General features: G+C 51.8%; 1 protein-coding gene and 1 pseudogene across 1 annotated transcript; both read right to left on the minus strand.

Annotated features, from left to right (window-relative positions):
* Window positions 1–63: 63 nt before the first annotated feature.
* Window positions 64–15,849, minus strand: CCDC22 (CCC complex scaffolding subunit CCDC22). The gene is made up of 17 exons (XM_055393408.2): window positions 15,659–15,849; window positions 14,179–14,356; window positions 7,991–8,123; window positions 7,136–7,242; window positions 6,923–6,989; window positions 6,644–6,822; window positions 4,124–4,318; window positions 3,546–3,608; window positions 3,333–3,452; window positions 2,495–2,614; window positions 2,285–2,401; window positions 2,073–2,174; window positions 1,655–1,762; window positions 1,300–1,395; window positions 1,019–1,078; window positions 864–938; window positions 64–434 (listed from the first exon to the last, which is right to left on the minus strand). The coding sequence occupies exons 1-17, from the start codon at window positions 15,706–15,708 to the stop codon at window positions 321–323; spliced, it is 1,884 nt and encodes a 627-aa protein (XP_055249383.2). The 5' UTR covers window positions 15,709–15,849; the 3' UTR covers window positions 64–320.
* LOC148773314 (small ribosomal subunit protein uS2 pseudogene) lies at window positions 10,157–11,684 on the minus strand (annotated as a pseudogene).
* Window positions 15,850–16,061: the final 212 nt, after the last annotated feature.

Below are 16,061 nucleotides of genomic sequence, written 5' to 3' on the forward strand. Positions count from 1 at the left end.
CAGCTGCCACCCACCCCTGCCCCACCCTGAGCCCTGCACCCTCTTCCATGCTTCAGCTTCGACTGCAGACAGAGCCCCTCATTTATTTGAGATCCAAGACCCCAACCCCCGCCCCATGCCCTCCACAATAAACGGAAGCCAAGCTCCCACACTCTGGATGATTGCCCCAGATAAGGGTTGGGGTGAGGTGGGTGAGGGTCTGGGGCCAAGGCTGCAGCAGGAGGAACTGGATGGTAATCAGAGGGCACAGCGAGGGCCAGTGCCCCAAGCACTCCAAATCCCTGCCTGAGGCTGGCGGGTAGACCTCTGGAGGGGGCTGCTCAGGCCTCATGGACCCGGCCCAGGAGCCCAGCGTTCTCCTGGCGAAGGGCTCGGTAGTCCTCACGGATCTTCTCCAAGTTGCTGAGGGTCTTCTTGCCCATCTCCGTCTCAATCTAAGGCAATGTGAACCACAGCCCTTCAGCATGCAGGGCCCCTTTCCCAGCTCCTGCTTGCCACCAACACCCCACTGCAGCCACTCAGGGCCCCACTGTGCTCCTCCCACCCCCCGCCCCAATAACAGCCTGCTCTGTCCCACCACCGGGCCTTAACATATGTCATCCATCCACCTGAAGCATTCTTGGCTGCGTAGCAGGATCACCCAGCCCATACTTAAGCTGAAGCCTCTGCCAGTGGCCCTGGAGGCAGGTATGAGGACCCTCAGGACGGAAGGCGGGAATCAGAGCAGGCCACTGGGCAGTTCCAGGTTACACAACCAGTTACTAATGGGCAGGGCTAAGACCCCAACCATTGGCTAGGTCTGGTCCCACAGCTTCTCTGTCCCCTGGCCTGCCTTGCTGAGCCCTCCCACCCCCTGGCCTCACCTGCTCCTCCAGGTCTCGAACCTCCCTCATGATCGTGCCTGTGTCCTCGATGGTCTGGATAAGCTGGCTGCAGTTCTGGGGACAGCAGGAGTGGAAGGCTCACACCCAAATTTGCCCCTTCCCCAGCCAGCCCCCAGGCACACTTCTCCCCTCACCTCGTGCAAGGCAGCTAGATACTTATAGGCCTTCCGAACAGCATCGTCCTTCTTCGCGTCCTGACAAAACAGAGAGGATCTTGAAGGTGTCAGTGGGCTGTTCCTGCCCCGCTCCCACCCCACCCCCACCTTCAGGCCCCCACAAGGCCACCCCTTCCCACTCCCCTGACTTCACCTTCCACGCAGCAAAGCCAGACGCAAGCGTCAGTGTAACTACGAGACTCACACCTGGTCCAGGACCATCCACCCCACCCCTGCACCCAGCCCGGCCTGCCCCAAACCTTGAACACAAGTTCATCAGTCACTGCAAATGTCCGGTCCAGCTTCCCAGACAGAGAGTTGATTTCCTTCTGAAGCTCCTTCGTGTCAGACAAGATCTGGCAGAGACCACGGTACCCATGAGCCCACGTCTGGGACAGGCAGCCAGCCAGCTGAGGCCATTCATATTCATGCTGTCACAGCTAGGCAGGCTCAGGGGTAGCTGGAATGGACTGTGTGGGGCTGGGCTATGCCAAGTATGGCCATATAGCTCTGCCTTCCATAGGGTGTGAGGTCCCTGTGTCACCCTGCAACACACATCCTGCCCATGGGTATGTCTGCCTGCGTGACCCACCTTCCACAGCCACAATGGTGTACCTTAGTGATCTCTTCCTTCTGCTTCCGGATGTTGCCCACAATCTCCAGGATGCGCTGAGTATAGGCCAACCGGGACACATCTCTGGGCAGGGTCTCAAGCTCTGACACCTACAAAGAGACAGTGGGTGCTCCCCTTGGACCCACACCTCCCCCACTCCGAGCCACCCAAGGCCCCCACACAGGTCTTTGGTTGTTGGTTGGTCAGTCGCTTCAGTCATGTCTGACTCTTTGCAACCCCACAGACTGTAACCCGCCAGGCTACTCTGTCCATGGGAATTCTTCAAGCAAGAATACTGGAGTGGGTTGCCATTTCCTCCTCCAGGGGATCTTCCCAGATCAGGGAAGAAACCCGTGTCTCCTGCATTGGTGGGTGGATTCTTTACTGTCTGAGCCATCAGGGAAGCCCCACGGATCTTACCAGCTGCTTGTAGACCTCCTCCTTCCGGCGGGCTTCTTCGGCAGCTGCCCGAACGCTCTGGTGCAGCTCCTGGATCTCTGCCAGCCGTCGAGAAGATTCCAGCTGCCAGGGTCCCGCAGAAAGAGGGTAGGGTAGTGAGGCAGAGCACAGGACTAGTCCCCTAGGGAGGGACTGAACCTGCCCCAACCATGGTCTAGGACCCCACCACCTACCTCTCTGCAGTCCTGGAGCTTTCGGAGGTGGCGGTACTCAGCAAGGAGCGGGACCCGGTGCTTTTCCCACTGACCCGCCAAGTGGATGACCCGCTGGGCACTGCTCTCCACCACAAGCTGGAGGGTGATGGTGGGAGGGGGGCTGCAGATCACACAGGCTGGGCCCACCCAACTCCAACCCTCCCAGCCCAGCCTCAGCACCAGCCCCACCTGCAGCTTGGCGAGGTTGGCAGCCCCGTCGGGTAGCAGCTCCACCGCCTGGCTCTTCAGACGCAGGGATTGCTCACGCTCCATGATGCTGAGCTCACTCTGCCGACACTCGGTCTCCACCTGGCACCCCAGAAACCCTTATTCCCTGTCAGTGGGGGAGCCCAGCCTGCTGAGCCTGGAAAGCCCTGGCCTAGCCCAACCCCCACAGATGACAATACATCCCTCTAGCCCTTATGGGTCCCCAGGTGGCACCAGTGGTAAAGAACCCGCCTGCTAATGCAGGAGATGCAAGAGATGGGGGTTCGATCCCTGAGTCAGGAAGATCCTCTGGAGGAGAGCATGGCAACCCACTTTTCCAGTATTCCTGCTTCAAGAATCCCATGGACAGAGGAGCTATGGTCCATGGGGTTACAAAGAGTCAGATACAACTGAAGTGACTTAGCATGCACGCAGCCCCTGGAGGCCCCGCAGACCCCTCCCAATAGCAACACAGACATATAAGCAGAGACAGGCACCCACAGCAGACCCCTCTGACTCCTTGACCTCAACACTGACTCCCATGGAAGCCCCGAGGAGGCCCACAGGCCCCTCCAGTTGCCCATGGACAGTCACACCTCTCCCAACTCTCACAGACAGCAAGGTACCTCTAACTCCTACAGGTCTCACACCCCCCTCACTCTCCCCGATTCTCCTGAACCCTCAAGAGTCCCACAGGTCCCCAATGGCTTCCATGAACCTTTCTGACATCTACAGACCTCTACAAAGTACACTCAGCCCCCCAAGTCCCTCTAAGCCCCCTAGGCCTGACCTCAGTGGGCATCCCCTCCCCCACCCTCACCTGCACAAGGTTGATTCCCAGCGTCTTCATGTTGGCTTCAACCTCTTCAATGTTGTGGTTCACCCCCTCCAGCTGCTCCCGAAGAGACTCCAGCTCCTGCTCCTGGGCTGCCCACGTGTCCTGGTAGACACAGGCCAGGCGGGGTGCGGGTGTCAGGCCCAGTAGACAGCCAAGGGCCCAGGACACCACCCCAGCCACCACTGCTCTGCTCACCTGTTCAGGCCGCTGGGAGGTGGACAGCACATCTGACACCTGGGCTGCCTGGGCCTCAGGCTCCTGGGGAGGGAGGAAGGAGCCATCTTGGCTGTCGGGGAAGGCCTGGGCCCTCACAGCCAACCTCAATCCCCCCCCGTCAGCACCCTCGCAGCACAGTACTCATGTACAGTGCATTGATGGCTGTCAGAATACGTGTGAGGATCAGTACTCTCTGTAACCTTAGACTGGAGCGTCTACTTATAAAGAACCTCCCTGACCCTGACACAGCTCCTGCCCGCCTGCCCATGAGAGGGGTGAGGGCCCCTCCGGGTGACCATCCAAGAAGAGATGTCCAGAAGAAACTCTCCAGAGAAAGCTGAGCTTTGCACAAAGAGCAGTCCTACACATTTACACAGCTCCCACCCCTGGACCCTTTCTCCACAGAAGTTCCCAAGAAGCCAGGGGATCCCTTTGGGTATGCACCCCAGTGGGGAGCAGGCAGGTCTGGTGGGAACAGGAGCCCCTTGTGTGGAGAGAGTGTGGTGTGTATACCTACAGCAACCTTGGTGCCATCAGCATGCCCTAGCCCCACCTACCAGATGGAAGGTGAACTTCTTGGAATGTGTGAAGCGGGAGCCTTTAGGAGCACCAGGCCTGGCTCCAGCACCCCAGGCCTGCAGCAGTTCTCCCAGGTCTCGGGCTTGTTGGGGGGGCCCTGGCCGGCCCCAGGTCTGGCGCAGATGCTCGGCCAGGTGCTTCTGTAGTCGCTGCCGCTGAGCCCGAGTGTCCTCCTGGAAACAGTGGAAGGGGGTGGAGGTCTGCTGGGTACCCGAGGCCCTGCTTCCACCAGGGAGCTGCCTGACAAGGGGCCACCCCCAAGTCGCACCCACCCTCCAGCCTCTCCAACAAGAGGACCCGGCTCCACTGTCTGGGCCCACCAGCCTGGGAGTTCCCTGAGGACAGCTCCATTTCTCTCCACCCACTCGCTCTCCACGCTGGAGAAGGCTGTGGGAAGGGACAGAAGTAAGCCTGCAGCCCCCAGTTAGAGACCAACACTGAAAGGACATGTGGGGACAGAGTGGAGACTGAGTCAGATGAGCTGGGAAAAGAAGGGGGCGGAGGCAGAGTGGAGCAGAGAGATATGAGAACAGAGGCAGTTTTGAGACAACTGGAGAAATCTGATTATGAACTCAGTGTTGGATAGTATTCAGAGGTCACTGTTCATCTTCTTAACTGAGAAGATGGCCTGCTGGTTGCATTAAAAAGTGAATGCCCTGGGGCTTCTCTGGTGGCTCAGTGGTAAAGGATCTGCCTGCCAATGCAGGAGACACAGGTTTGGTCCCTGATCCGGGACAATCCCACGTGCTACGGAGCAACTGAGCCTGTGTGCCACAACTGCTGAAGCCTGTGTTCTAGAGCCTGTGAGCCACAACTGCTGAAGCCCACATGTCTAGAGCCTGTTCTCTGCAATAAGAGAAGCCACCTCAATAAGAAGCCTGCGCACCACAACTATAAAGTAGCCCTTGCTTGCCACAACTAGAGAAAAGCCCATGCAACAACAAAGACCCAGCACAGCCAAAAATAAACTTTAAAAATTTATTTTTAAAAAGTGAATGCCCTTTTGAATTACGAGATGTCTGCCTAAGTATTCAGAGTGAAAATGACATGATGTGTCCCCCATCCTGAACCCCCTCCCACCTCCCTCCCACCCCATCCCTCTGGGTTGTCCCAGAGCACCAGCTGGGACACATGTACACCCGTGGCTGACTCAAGTCAATGTGTGGCAGAAACCACTAAAATAGTGTAAAGTAATTAGCCTCCAATTAAAATAAATTAATTTTTTAATGACATGATATCTGGGATTTGCTTTAAAATAATACGCACAAAAAAAATAAAGAGATGAGGAAAGATTGGAAAAATGCTTGGATTTTTTTTTTCTCTTTTTTTGGCTGCACCACACAGCTTGCAGGATCTTAATTCCCTGACCAGGGTTTGAACCCAGGCCTGGCAGTGAAAGCATGGAGTCCTAACCACTGGGCTGCCAGGGAAGTCCCACAAAATGCTTTAATGGAAGGTGGATGACAGGGCCATAGGGCTCATGAAACTATTCTCTCTACTTCTGTGTTTGAAGTGCCTGTAAGTTTTAAAATGAGAGAAAAAGATAAAGACAGAACAAACAGCAGTCGGGGAGGCAGAAGGGGACAGATATAGAGGGAGACAGAGTGGGAAGGGAATGGAGACAGACCCTGAGGTAGACAGAGGAGACACAGGGGCAGATTTAGAGGTAGACCAGAGAAGGCAATGGCACCCAACTCCAGTACTCTTGCCTAGGAAATCCCATGGGCGGAGGAGCCTGGTGGGCTGCAGTCCATGGGGTCACTAAGAGTCAGACACGACTGAGCGACTTCACTTTCACTTTCATGCATTGGAGAAGGAAATGGCAACCCACTCCAGTGTTCTTGCCTGGAGAATCCCAGGGACGGGGGAGCCTGGTGGGCTGCCGTCTATGGGGTCGCACAGAGTCGGACACGACTGAAGTGACTTAGCAGCGGCAGCAGCAGCATAGAGGTAACAGACACTGAGGTGGACATAGGGGCAGATATAGAGGGAGACAGAGGTGAGGGGACAGTACAGAAATGAGACAGTGGTGGGGAGAGAGAAAGAGGGGCCGCAGAACCACAGAACGAGAAAGCCAGTGGTGGGAAGAGATGGTCAGAGATCTGGAGGCTGTAATCGGTGATGACGACAGAGAGAAAGAGGAAGCGAATTGGGGGCAGGAAGGAGGTAATAGAAGCAGGGAGAAAGGGAGGAGATCCTGATGGCTCTGGCTGCCGTGCACGACCTTCGGTGGAACATCACCATTGGAGGAGAGCAGTATTACCCATGCCTCAGAGCAGGACATCGAAGCTCCGAGGGGCCACACTGACTTGTGTGAGGACTGGCTCTCTGGCTCCAGTGTTCTTCCAGGTGGGGAACCGGGTAGTTGCACACAGAGAGGAAACAGCGGAAGGAAGGGCCAAAGCGGGGAGAGGAGAGGGGCAAAGGACTAAAGGGAGGTGAGATGGGAGCTGCGGAGAGGAGCCGCCTCAGCAGTGGGGCCAAGCGCCAAGCAGTACCTGGGCAGGGAGGCGGGATGTCCGGTGGCCCCAGTCCTCGTCCCCGGCACAGCCCCGGCCTGCGTGCTGACAAAGCTGGACGGCATGGTGTTCAAGGAGTGAGGCCGCCCTGGCAGCCGGCTGGGGCACCTGGGTGGGGACTGGTAGCAGCAGGGGACCTGCCTGGAACTCCCGGGACTCTAGAGGCAGCAACAGAGTCAGCCAGCCCTCTGGCCTCACCACACAGGGAGGCCCACCCCTGCCCCTCCCTTCAGCCCCTCTCCACCGCCTCCTGCTCACCTCCTCTGGAGCTCAACTCAGGCATGACCAGCCTGCTGGCATGGAAAGGCTTCTGGTGGGCTGAGCCCTGGTGGGAGAGCAGAATCAGAGAGCCTCTAGGGTAAATCATGTTGGGCGGGGCAGAGGGAAGGGGTCAAAAACCTGAGCAACCAATTGAAGACAAGGCAGGCAGGGTAGTGACAAGCAGTATTAACATGAGTTGAGGGGTCCCACCTGGAGGTACTGTAGTTTAGGAGTGCGAAGGAGGGGTGGGACCCAGGGCAGGGCCAGGTGGTCCCGGATTCGGCTCCCAATGGCCCGGAGAAGGATAGCAGATTCACCTAGGGGAGAAGGGAGGGAGTGTCAATCAGGTGACAATGCCACAACTCCAAAATTGCATATACCCTGGGAAAGCAGCCTGACTCCCTCACAGAGATACAAATCTAGGTAGCTATCATTTTCACAGTCATTCAAGGAACACTAATTAAGCACCTACTCTGTACCAGTGCCCATCCTAGACCCTTAGGCTACCTCAGTGAACAAACATAAATATCCTCCTGCCCTCCCAGGGCGGCAGGCTGATAGAGGTGAGCATGACGGAGGTCATAAGTACAATGCAGAAAACTGGCAGGCGGTTGTCAGGAAAGGAGGCTAAAGACCAGGGAGAGGAAGATATTGTTTTGAACAAGGCAATCAAGGGAAGGCCTCTCTGAGGTGACACATGAACAGGAAACTCCAAGGGGTAAGGGAGTGAACCATGAGGCTACCTGGGAGAGTAAGCCAGCAGATGCAAAGGCCCTAAGGCTGGAGTGGCCTGATGTTTCTGAGGAGCCTCACTGAGGCCAGTGTGGTTAGAGTAGGGGCAGGCAAGGCAGGAGGTAAGGCCACAGGACCCTTCCAGCACCAACTCCCCACCTGGGTCAGCCCAAGCCCCAGTTCCCTCCCCCTGACCTGTATCTCCCTCCCCACCCCAGTCCTCTCATTTAGCTCTCCCTAAGACACATATTCCACCCCCCATCAGTCAAACTTTTCACCGCTTCCCCTTTTCTCAAGCCCCACAACACCCTCTCCCTCACTCCCAGCACATACCAGCAGACTGGTCTGCATCCTCAGAGGCATCAGTGGGCAGACGCTCAGCCAAGAACAGAAGCAGGTCTCGGAGGTCAGGCTCACTGGGGTAGAGGAAGTTCTGATAGCCAAGCTCCAAGGGGTAGCCCAGGTCCTGGGGGTTGGAAAGGGTGACACCTGTGAGTCTGGCAGGCAGGATCGTCCTGACCTGAGAGCCCAGGGCAGAGACTGCAAAGGCTACCATGCTCTCACCAGCCACCACCCTCTGAACTTTCCCTTGGCTCCCCACGGCCTCCAGAACTTTAATGTTAAAGCTCTGGCCTTGCTAAATATGATCAAAATCCAGAGGTCATAGATGAATGTTTCTGAATACACAAAAAAAATTTTAAAGAAAAAATATAATGAGCAAAGTCAAAAGAATAATAACAAGATAGGAAAAACTAGTATTTGGAGTTGGTATTTTTTGTAATTTAAGATGTTGCAACTGGCTGTCACATATCCAGCCTCTCGTCTGCATTCTTTTTTTAAAAAATTATTTATGTTTAATTGAAGGATAACTGCTTTACCATATTGTGTTGGTTTCTCCCATACATCAACATATCAAAGGCAAAGAGTGAATCTACCTAGTATATAGCATACACGCTAAGTTGCTTCAGTCGTGTCCGACTCTTTGTGACCCTATGGACTGTAGCCCACCAGGCTACTCTGTCCATGAGATTCTCCAGGCAAGAATACTGGGTGGGTTACCATTTCTTTCTCCAGGGGATCTTCCCAAGCCAGGGATCAAACCCGCGACTCTTGTCTTCTGCACTGGCTTTACCACTGGTGCTAGGTTCTTTACCATTAGCGCCATCTGGGAAGCCCATCTAGTATATGCTGCTGCTGCTAAGTCACTTCAGTCGTGTCTGACTCTGTGTGACCCCATAGACGGAAGCCCACCAGGCTCCCCTGTCCCTGGGATTCTCCAGGCAAGAACACTGGAGTGGGCTGCCATTTCCTTCTCCAATGTGTGAAAGTGGAAAGTGAAAAGTGAAAGTGAAGTCAATCAGTCGTGTCCGACCCTTAGCGACCCCACGGACTGCAGCCTATCAGGCTCCTCCATCCATGGGATTTTCTAGGCAAGAGTACTGGAGTGGCTTGCCATTGCCTTCTCCGACCTAGTATATGAAGAGTGCCTAAAACCACACACGCTGAAAGACCAGCAGTGCAACAGTAAAGGAGGCAAAAGATAGGAACAGATAGACAATTCCCAGAAAAAGAATGAAAAAAATGGTCCTTAAACATAAGCAAACATGTCCAACCTCACTTACAAGGGAGACTTGAATTGAAAGCACACTGAGCCCCAACATGAGTATCACTGATCTGGGACAACCTGACATTATGTTCTCCTGAAGTTCCACTTGGGTAGAGAGATATTATCACTGGCACAGAGATACTGCCCTGGAATGGAACGACCAGCCTCCTCGCTTCAGAGACGTGGGTCATCGCAAAAAGAAATAAAGAAAAACTAAGAAGGACTGCTGTTGGAGACAGAAGATTAGAGATATAACAGTAAAATAAAATGTATGATCCTTGATTGGATTCTGTAATTGGAAAAAAAACAGCTGTAAAGGATATCTTTGTAACTACTGAGGAAATCTGACCATCTACTAAACATTAGATACTATTATTCTATCGATATTCAATTTCATGGGTGTGATCATGATACTACGGTTATACTGGTGATTGTCCTTTTATCAATACTTAGGAGAGGTGCACTGAAAGTTTTAGGTATGAAGTATCACAATGTCTGCTGCTTTCAAATGGTTTAGAAAAGAAATGTGTGTGTGTGTGCACCCAGATAGAAAAGAAAGAAGTAAAATGTTAACAGTATAGAAAGATAGGAGAAAGATGTTATGTTTCTATTTTCCTTAAATTCAAAAGCTTTTCAAAGTGCAAAACTAGCAGGAAAACTATACGGAGATACTATTCCTCACCTATTGAACAGGCAGAACTCTGACACTACCCTTACTCAGTGCAAGACGCTGTGGGGAAACAGATACTCTCTCATACACTGCTGTCAGGAATACAGAAATTAAACAATCCCAATGAAGGTGATTTGGCAAAATCTAACAAAATGACACATGCATTTACTCTTTCACCTAGCAATCCTATTTCTAGGAGTTTACCATGAAGATATGCCTCCAACAATTCATGAATATAGATATACAAGATTATTCATTACAACATTATTTGCAAAATATTGGAAACTCCCTAAATGTTCAAGCATAAGAGAGTAGTTGAATAAACTACAGTGCATATATACAATGAACTACTCTGAAGCTGCAAAAAGGAAAAAATGAGGAAGAGCTCTATTGTCTGATATGAAATGATTTCCAGGATATGCTGCAAGGGGGGAGAAAGGATAAGAATTTAGGTATATGTTCTCTTTTATGTAAGAAAGGGGGGAAATAAGAATACATATTTTTATTTGCTTATATCTTCATTTTTTTCTGAAAAACTGGAAAGATACACAAGAAACTAACCAAAGTAATCTCCCTCTCAGCAGCCAGGTAAGGGTAACCAGGTGAATGGTTTGGAGTGCACGTGATACTTCTCAAGGTATCGCATCACTTCTGTCACACCTTGGAGATTTGTTTCACTCTTTCAGTTATTAACCATCTTTCACCTAGTAAACAATTCTTCTTTTTTAAGAAACTGTTTATTTTCTCTCAACTGAATTTCGCTTTCACACATTGGAGAAGGAAATGGTGACCCACTCCAGTGTTCTTGCCTGGAGAATCCCAGGGACAGGGAAGCCTGGTGGGCTTCCATCTATGGGGTCACACAGAGTCGGACACGACTGAAGTGACTTAGCAGCAGCAGAACAGTTTAAGATCCCTCGGTAGTTGTCCCTCCCCATTCAGTGGGCTGGGCAGTGGAAGCTGCAGACAAGTCATCTTCAGTGGCAGGCTGCTGAATAAGCACAGAAGGCACATGAGCACCTTCAGACCAGTCCACCACCTCAGGCTGAGTTGCAGTCAACTCCAGAGCTGGAGTAGTCCATTCACCCTGAAATTCCTCCTTGGTCACAGCTTCTCAGTTGCCGCCTGCTCTTCCTTTTCAATCTCTTCAAGATCTCTGTAGAAGTAGAGATCAGGCTACACTTCTCATGGGTATTCACACGAGATCGTGCCACACAGGCACAGAGCATCCACCACATCTGACCCACTGAGTGAGCTCCCCTGTTGTTGCATGAGATAGCACTATCCACATCCTGCCGAGAAGAGTCTGTGTTGCACAGAGCAACAGTAGGCAGGTTAACGTAAGAGGCTTCTGTGAGAGGCTTGTAGTCAGCCCTGGGATCAGTAACCACCAGGAATCTTGGCTCCTGGAAGGCTGCCTGGATTTGGTTAGTAAAGGTTCCAGGAGTGAAGTGGTCAGCAACAAGAGTGGCTCCAGGGGAAGCAGCAAACTTTAGCCCAGCTCACTGGCCAGTATTCCTAGAGAATGTGACATTGACATCAGCTGGGTTTTCCATGGCAACAATGGCATGAGCTGCCAACAGAAGCTTCTCCTAGGTTCTCTTCAGATTTATGATGTAGATGACATCACTTTTCCTTCTGTAGATGTACTGTCCCATCTGGAAGTCAAGGTTGGTGCCACCTAAGTGGGTTCCTGCTGCAAGGAATTCAAGGACATCTTCCTCCTTCATCTGTAGGGTATCAAGGGCTCCAGACACTGTGAAAGTTCCCCTTTAAGTTACAATGGGAATCCAGAACAACGCCATATGAACCCCTGTCTAGATAGCGTCGAAAGGCAACAGTTCTTCATATTAAATTTTCCCTATTCAAATTACTGCTACGGTTTCTGTGTCTGGACTGGACTCATAAAAACGACCTCCATAAAACAATAAATAACGCTTTTAAAAGAGACTATGGGCTTTGGAGTCAAAAAGGTTGCAGCTGAAATCTAGCCTGTGCTACTTGACTCGCTATAAAGCTTTGGACTCGTTATTTAACCACCCAGTTCAGTTTCTAGCTGTAAAATGGGGCTGACAGTACTGTCTCTATGTGGATGCTTTAAGGGATTAAAAAAAAAAGGCTTCCCTGGTGGCTCAGATGATAAATAATCTACCTGCAATGTGGGAGACCTGGGTTTGATCCCTGGATTAGGATTCCCCTGGAGGAGGGAATGACAACTCATTCCAGTATTATTGCCTGGAGAATCCCCTGGACAGAGGAGCCTGGCAGCCTACAGCCCTTTTAACAAAGAGTCAAACACGACTGAGTGACTAACACTTTCATTTTCACATAAGTGGTAAAAAGGCCCAACAAGGTTCTGGTCTGGAGCTACATGGATTCTGGAAGCAGACTTTCTGGATTCAAATCTAAGCTTTGCTTCTTATCAACTGTGTGACCACAGGCAAATCACTTAACCTCTCTGAGCTTTACTATCCTCACCTGAGTAAAAGGATACCAACAGTGCCTACTTCAGAAAGCTGTCTAAAGAATTCAATGGCTTAATGCCAAGTTACCACAACAGCCAGCACAGAGCACCACTCAGAAAACATCACGATTATATATAACATCATTATTACACAGACATATGTATATTTGGTCACAATGTAGGACATACTTATTTCAGAGGGTCGCAGTCAAAAAGTGTGAAAACCACTGTCTTTTAAGCTACTTTACTTTGGGTTTTTCCCGACACCTGCAATCAAAGAGTTATGACTGATACAGAAACTCATTCCAGGAGTGGGGTGTGTGAAATGACAGACACCAAAATATGGAGGTGGCTGAGTCGCAGAAAGTGGTGTCAGCAGTAGGGCACAGGACAAGGCAGACACCAGAAGGTGGCAGTGCTGAGCCAAGGTGGGCTACAGAAGCAGCACCCAGCTGAGTTAACAGACTTTTTCTACTTGCTTTTGCATCCCCTGAAGAAGGAAACGGCAACCCACCCCAGTATTCTTGCCCAGAAAATTCCACGGACAGAGGAGCCTGGCGGGCTACAGTCCATGGCGTCACAAAGAGTCAGTCACAAAGAGTTGGACACACGGCAGGCTTTCTAGCTGCTCAGGTCAAACCAAGACTTTGGGGCCAGACAATCACGTGAACTTCTCCATCACTGAGAAAGCCACACTCTCTTCCACACACTAAAGTTAGTGTGTGGAAAAGTAGATCACCATCAAATCCAGTGGGAAACAACACTGAGAGAAGCAGGTAACAGAAAACTGGGGGAAGCCTAAGCCCCAGCCCCTCCTCAACATGTCCCACTGTGCCCCTGTCTAGACAAACAGAGGACCCACGTTCCCCCTTATAAAGTGCCATTCTCAAGAAGACAGCCCCAGGCCAGAGGACAGATTGCTTGCCTCGAAGGCCACCAAAAGCCCCAGACAGAAGAACCCGAGAAGACCTGAGAGCTAGGCGAACCTGAGAGCCAAAGGCTGGGTAGAGGCCTATTTCTAAGAGACAGAAACTGCACAAGCAAGGCACAAATTCAAGAAACCTGACCACCCTGTCCCTTGGGGTTAAGTGGAAAGTTTCACTGTAGCTAACACTATTGGCCCCCTACCACCAAATACTGTTGGTATGTAATGAATGGCAATTCATTACATAGCCACAGGCTGTTGGAATGCAAGAAGCCAGATCAAGCCTATCTGGTTAACAGGGCAGAGTGAAGTTTTAGTGCAGACACTGTTTAAATTAACCAGCATATCTTCCTTTGGATAACCCTCCGTCCCCAACTCCATGCGATCCTGAAGGAGTAACCAATCACAGTGCCCTATAGGGATGACCATGGCTGGGCCAATCAGAGAACAGGTGGTTAATTTCAGCCTGAGCATTCAATCAAACAGGGCTGTTTCAGGAACTGGTAAATGGATATTATAGGGTTTAGAAAAGTACTTGGTGCTAAGCTCAAAATATAGAAGTCAGGAGTCGCCCAGGGGCAAACTGGATCAACTCATTTGATGATCCTAACAACCCTACTTTTATCATCCCAATTTCACAGAGAAGGAAACTGAGGGCTACAAGGTTTAGGGTCACACACAGCAAGTGCTGTAGCCAGGGTCTCAATTACTTAGGCAGTTTGACCACAGAGCCAGCAGCCTTAACCACTAAGTCACAAGGGGAGATAGCAGAGAGGAGAGTCAAGAGTTTCAAAGGAGTCTGGCGACTGTAAAGGAGGAAGGAAGAGGCTGTGTATATTGGGAGGAAGGCACTCACCATGCAGGCCTGAGCCAGGCTCATGGCCAAACGGAAACGGGCAGACATGGCAAGAGGCAGCAGGGGGCTGAGGCCAGAGCCCACAGCAGGGTTGATCACACGCAGGCAGCGGACCACAGCTTCTACCACCAGCTCAGTGGTGAAGGCTCGCAGAGTCTGCACATCTGGAGGAACTGCCCTGAAGAAGAAGGGGGCAGGCTCAATGAAGGGAATGGGAGCAGTCAGGAAACAGGGATGAGGCTGAGCCATGCAGTCTCCTGGAAGCCCTAATACTGGAAAGGGGTGGTGAGGATGGACACAGTTCAGACAGGTCCTCAGTGTTGCTGGCTGACTTCCATTTATAAAACTAAAAATGGTGGTGGTGGTGGGAGGTAGTCCTCAGGTCCTAAGACCTCAGTGTAGAATGGTGGATGGAAGGGATCCAAATTCAAAACATCTCAAATTCCCCTATGCCTAAAAGCCCAAAATGCCTGGGGTCTGGGAAAGCCTAGGAGCCCAGATGGAATGGTCTCTGGGTTTCTGCATCCCCAGATATTATGTTCCCTGCATGTCAGGGGCCCCTAGATATTGAACTGCTAAGGTTTTGAGCCTCAACGTCAAGAAGCTGGGATTTTCAAGAGTTCCAAATGTCAGAGTCCCTGGATATCAATACCACCTACTCTCAAGCAATCTGGAAGTCAACCTCCCTACATGTTGTCATCCTGGGTGTTTAGGATCCTCGAATGCAGGAGTCCCAGTGTGTCGGGGTCACCAGGCATTAAGGACACCAGATTTTAAAGTCGTGGAATTTTAAAAGCTTTCAGTTCAGTTCAGTCGCTCAGTCGTGTCCGACTCTTTGCGACCCCATGAATCACAGCATGCCAGGCCTCCCTGTCCATCACCAACTCCCGAATTCACTCAAACTCATGTCCATCGAGTCGGTGATGCCATCCAGCCATCTCATTCTCTGTCGTCCCCTTCTCCTCCCACCCCCAATCCCTCCTAGCATCAGACTCTTTTCCAGTGAGTCAACTCGTTAAAAGCCTTGGGTGTTGGGAAAAGAGGTTTGACGGTTCCCAAGTATCCAGTCCCGGAGGGTTTTGGAGTCCCTGAGTGCCAGGACCCCAGGGTTTTAAGTTCCTTGGTTCTCAGGATACAGGTGTTTTAGAATCTCTAGATATCAGGGTGCCAGGGTACTGATGTCAAGAACCATGGATTTCAGGAACCCAGGCCTTGAGACTGCAAGGTTTTAAGGTCTCAAGGTGCCTAGGTCCTGGAGTTTGGGGTTTACCAAGTGTAGGGGTCAAAGGTTTGGGAGTGTGTGAGTGTGTGTGTGTGTATGTGTGTGTGTGTGTGTGTATAGGAGGGAGGGTCTTAGGGTCCTGGAGGATGGATCCCTAGATGTTAAGGTCTGGGGTTTTAAGGTTCCCGGGTGACTGGATCCGGAGTTTTGGAGTCCCGGATGTGGGCATTCCGAGGTAGGCGGGGGCTGTGTCCTTACGTGCCGGCCTGGCGCAGTGAATGGATGAGGATTCGGTCCGCCTCCTCCATGGTGGAGCCGTTTCGGAGTCCGAGGTTGGGTCCAGGGCCGGGTCCGAGGAAGAGAGGCGCAGCAGAGGAAAGCCCGCTCCCCGCCCGCGGTCCAAGGAGTGTCACGGGCTCCGCGAGGAGAGTCGGGAAGTGTAGTCCCGAGAGCGCGTTTGACGCAAGCCGGATGCCTGTCGTACTGGTGTGAATGAGCGCGTGCACGCTTGGGCGCGCAATGGCTGCTGGGAGTTGTAGGTTCCGTTTTGTTTTGTTTTGCCTACAGCCCAGTTCGTGCTTCCAAGTGAGCGAGGGATTGTACTGAGCGCGCGCGCGAGAGAGAAGCTTCTTGACTCATTCCTTTTAAGGCATTCATCTTC

The sequence above is a fragment of the Moschus berezovskii genome, chromosome X (genome assembly GCF_049115385.1).
Source record: "Moschus berezovskii isolate FMDL1 chromosome X, NW_MosBer_1.0, whole genome shotgun sequence".
Lineage (NCBI taxonomy): Eukaryota > Metazoa > Chordata > Mammalia > Artiodactyla > Moschidae > Moschus > Moschus berezovskii.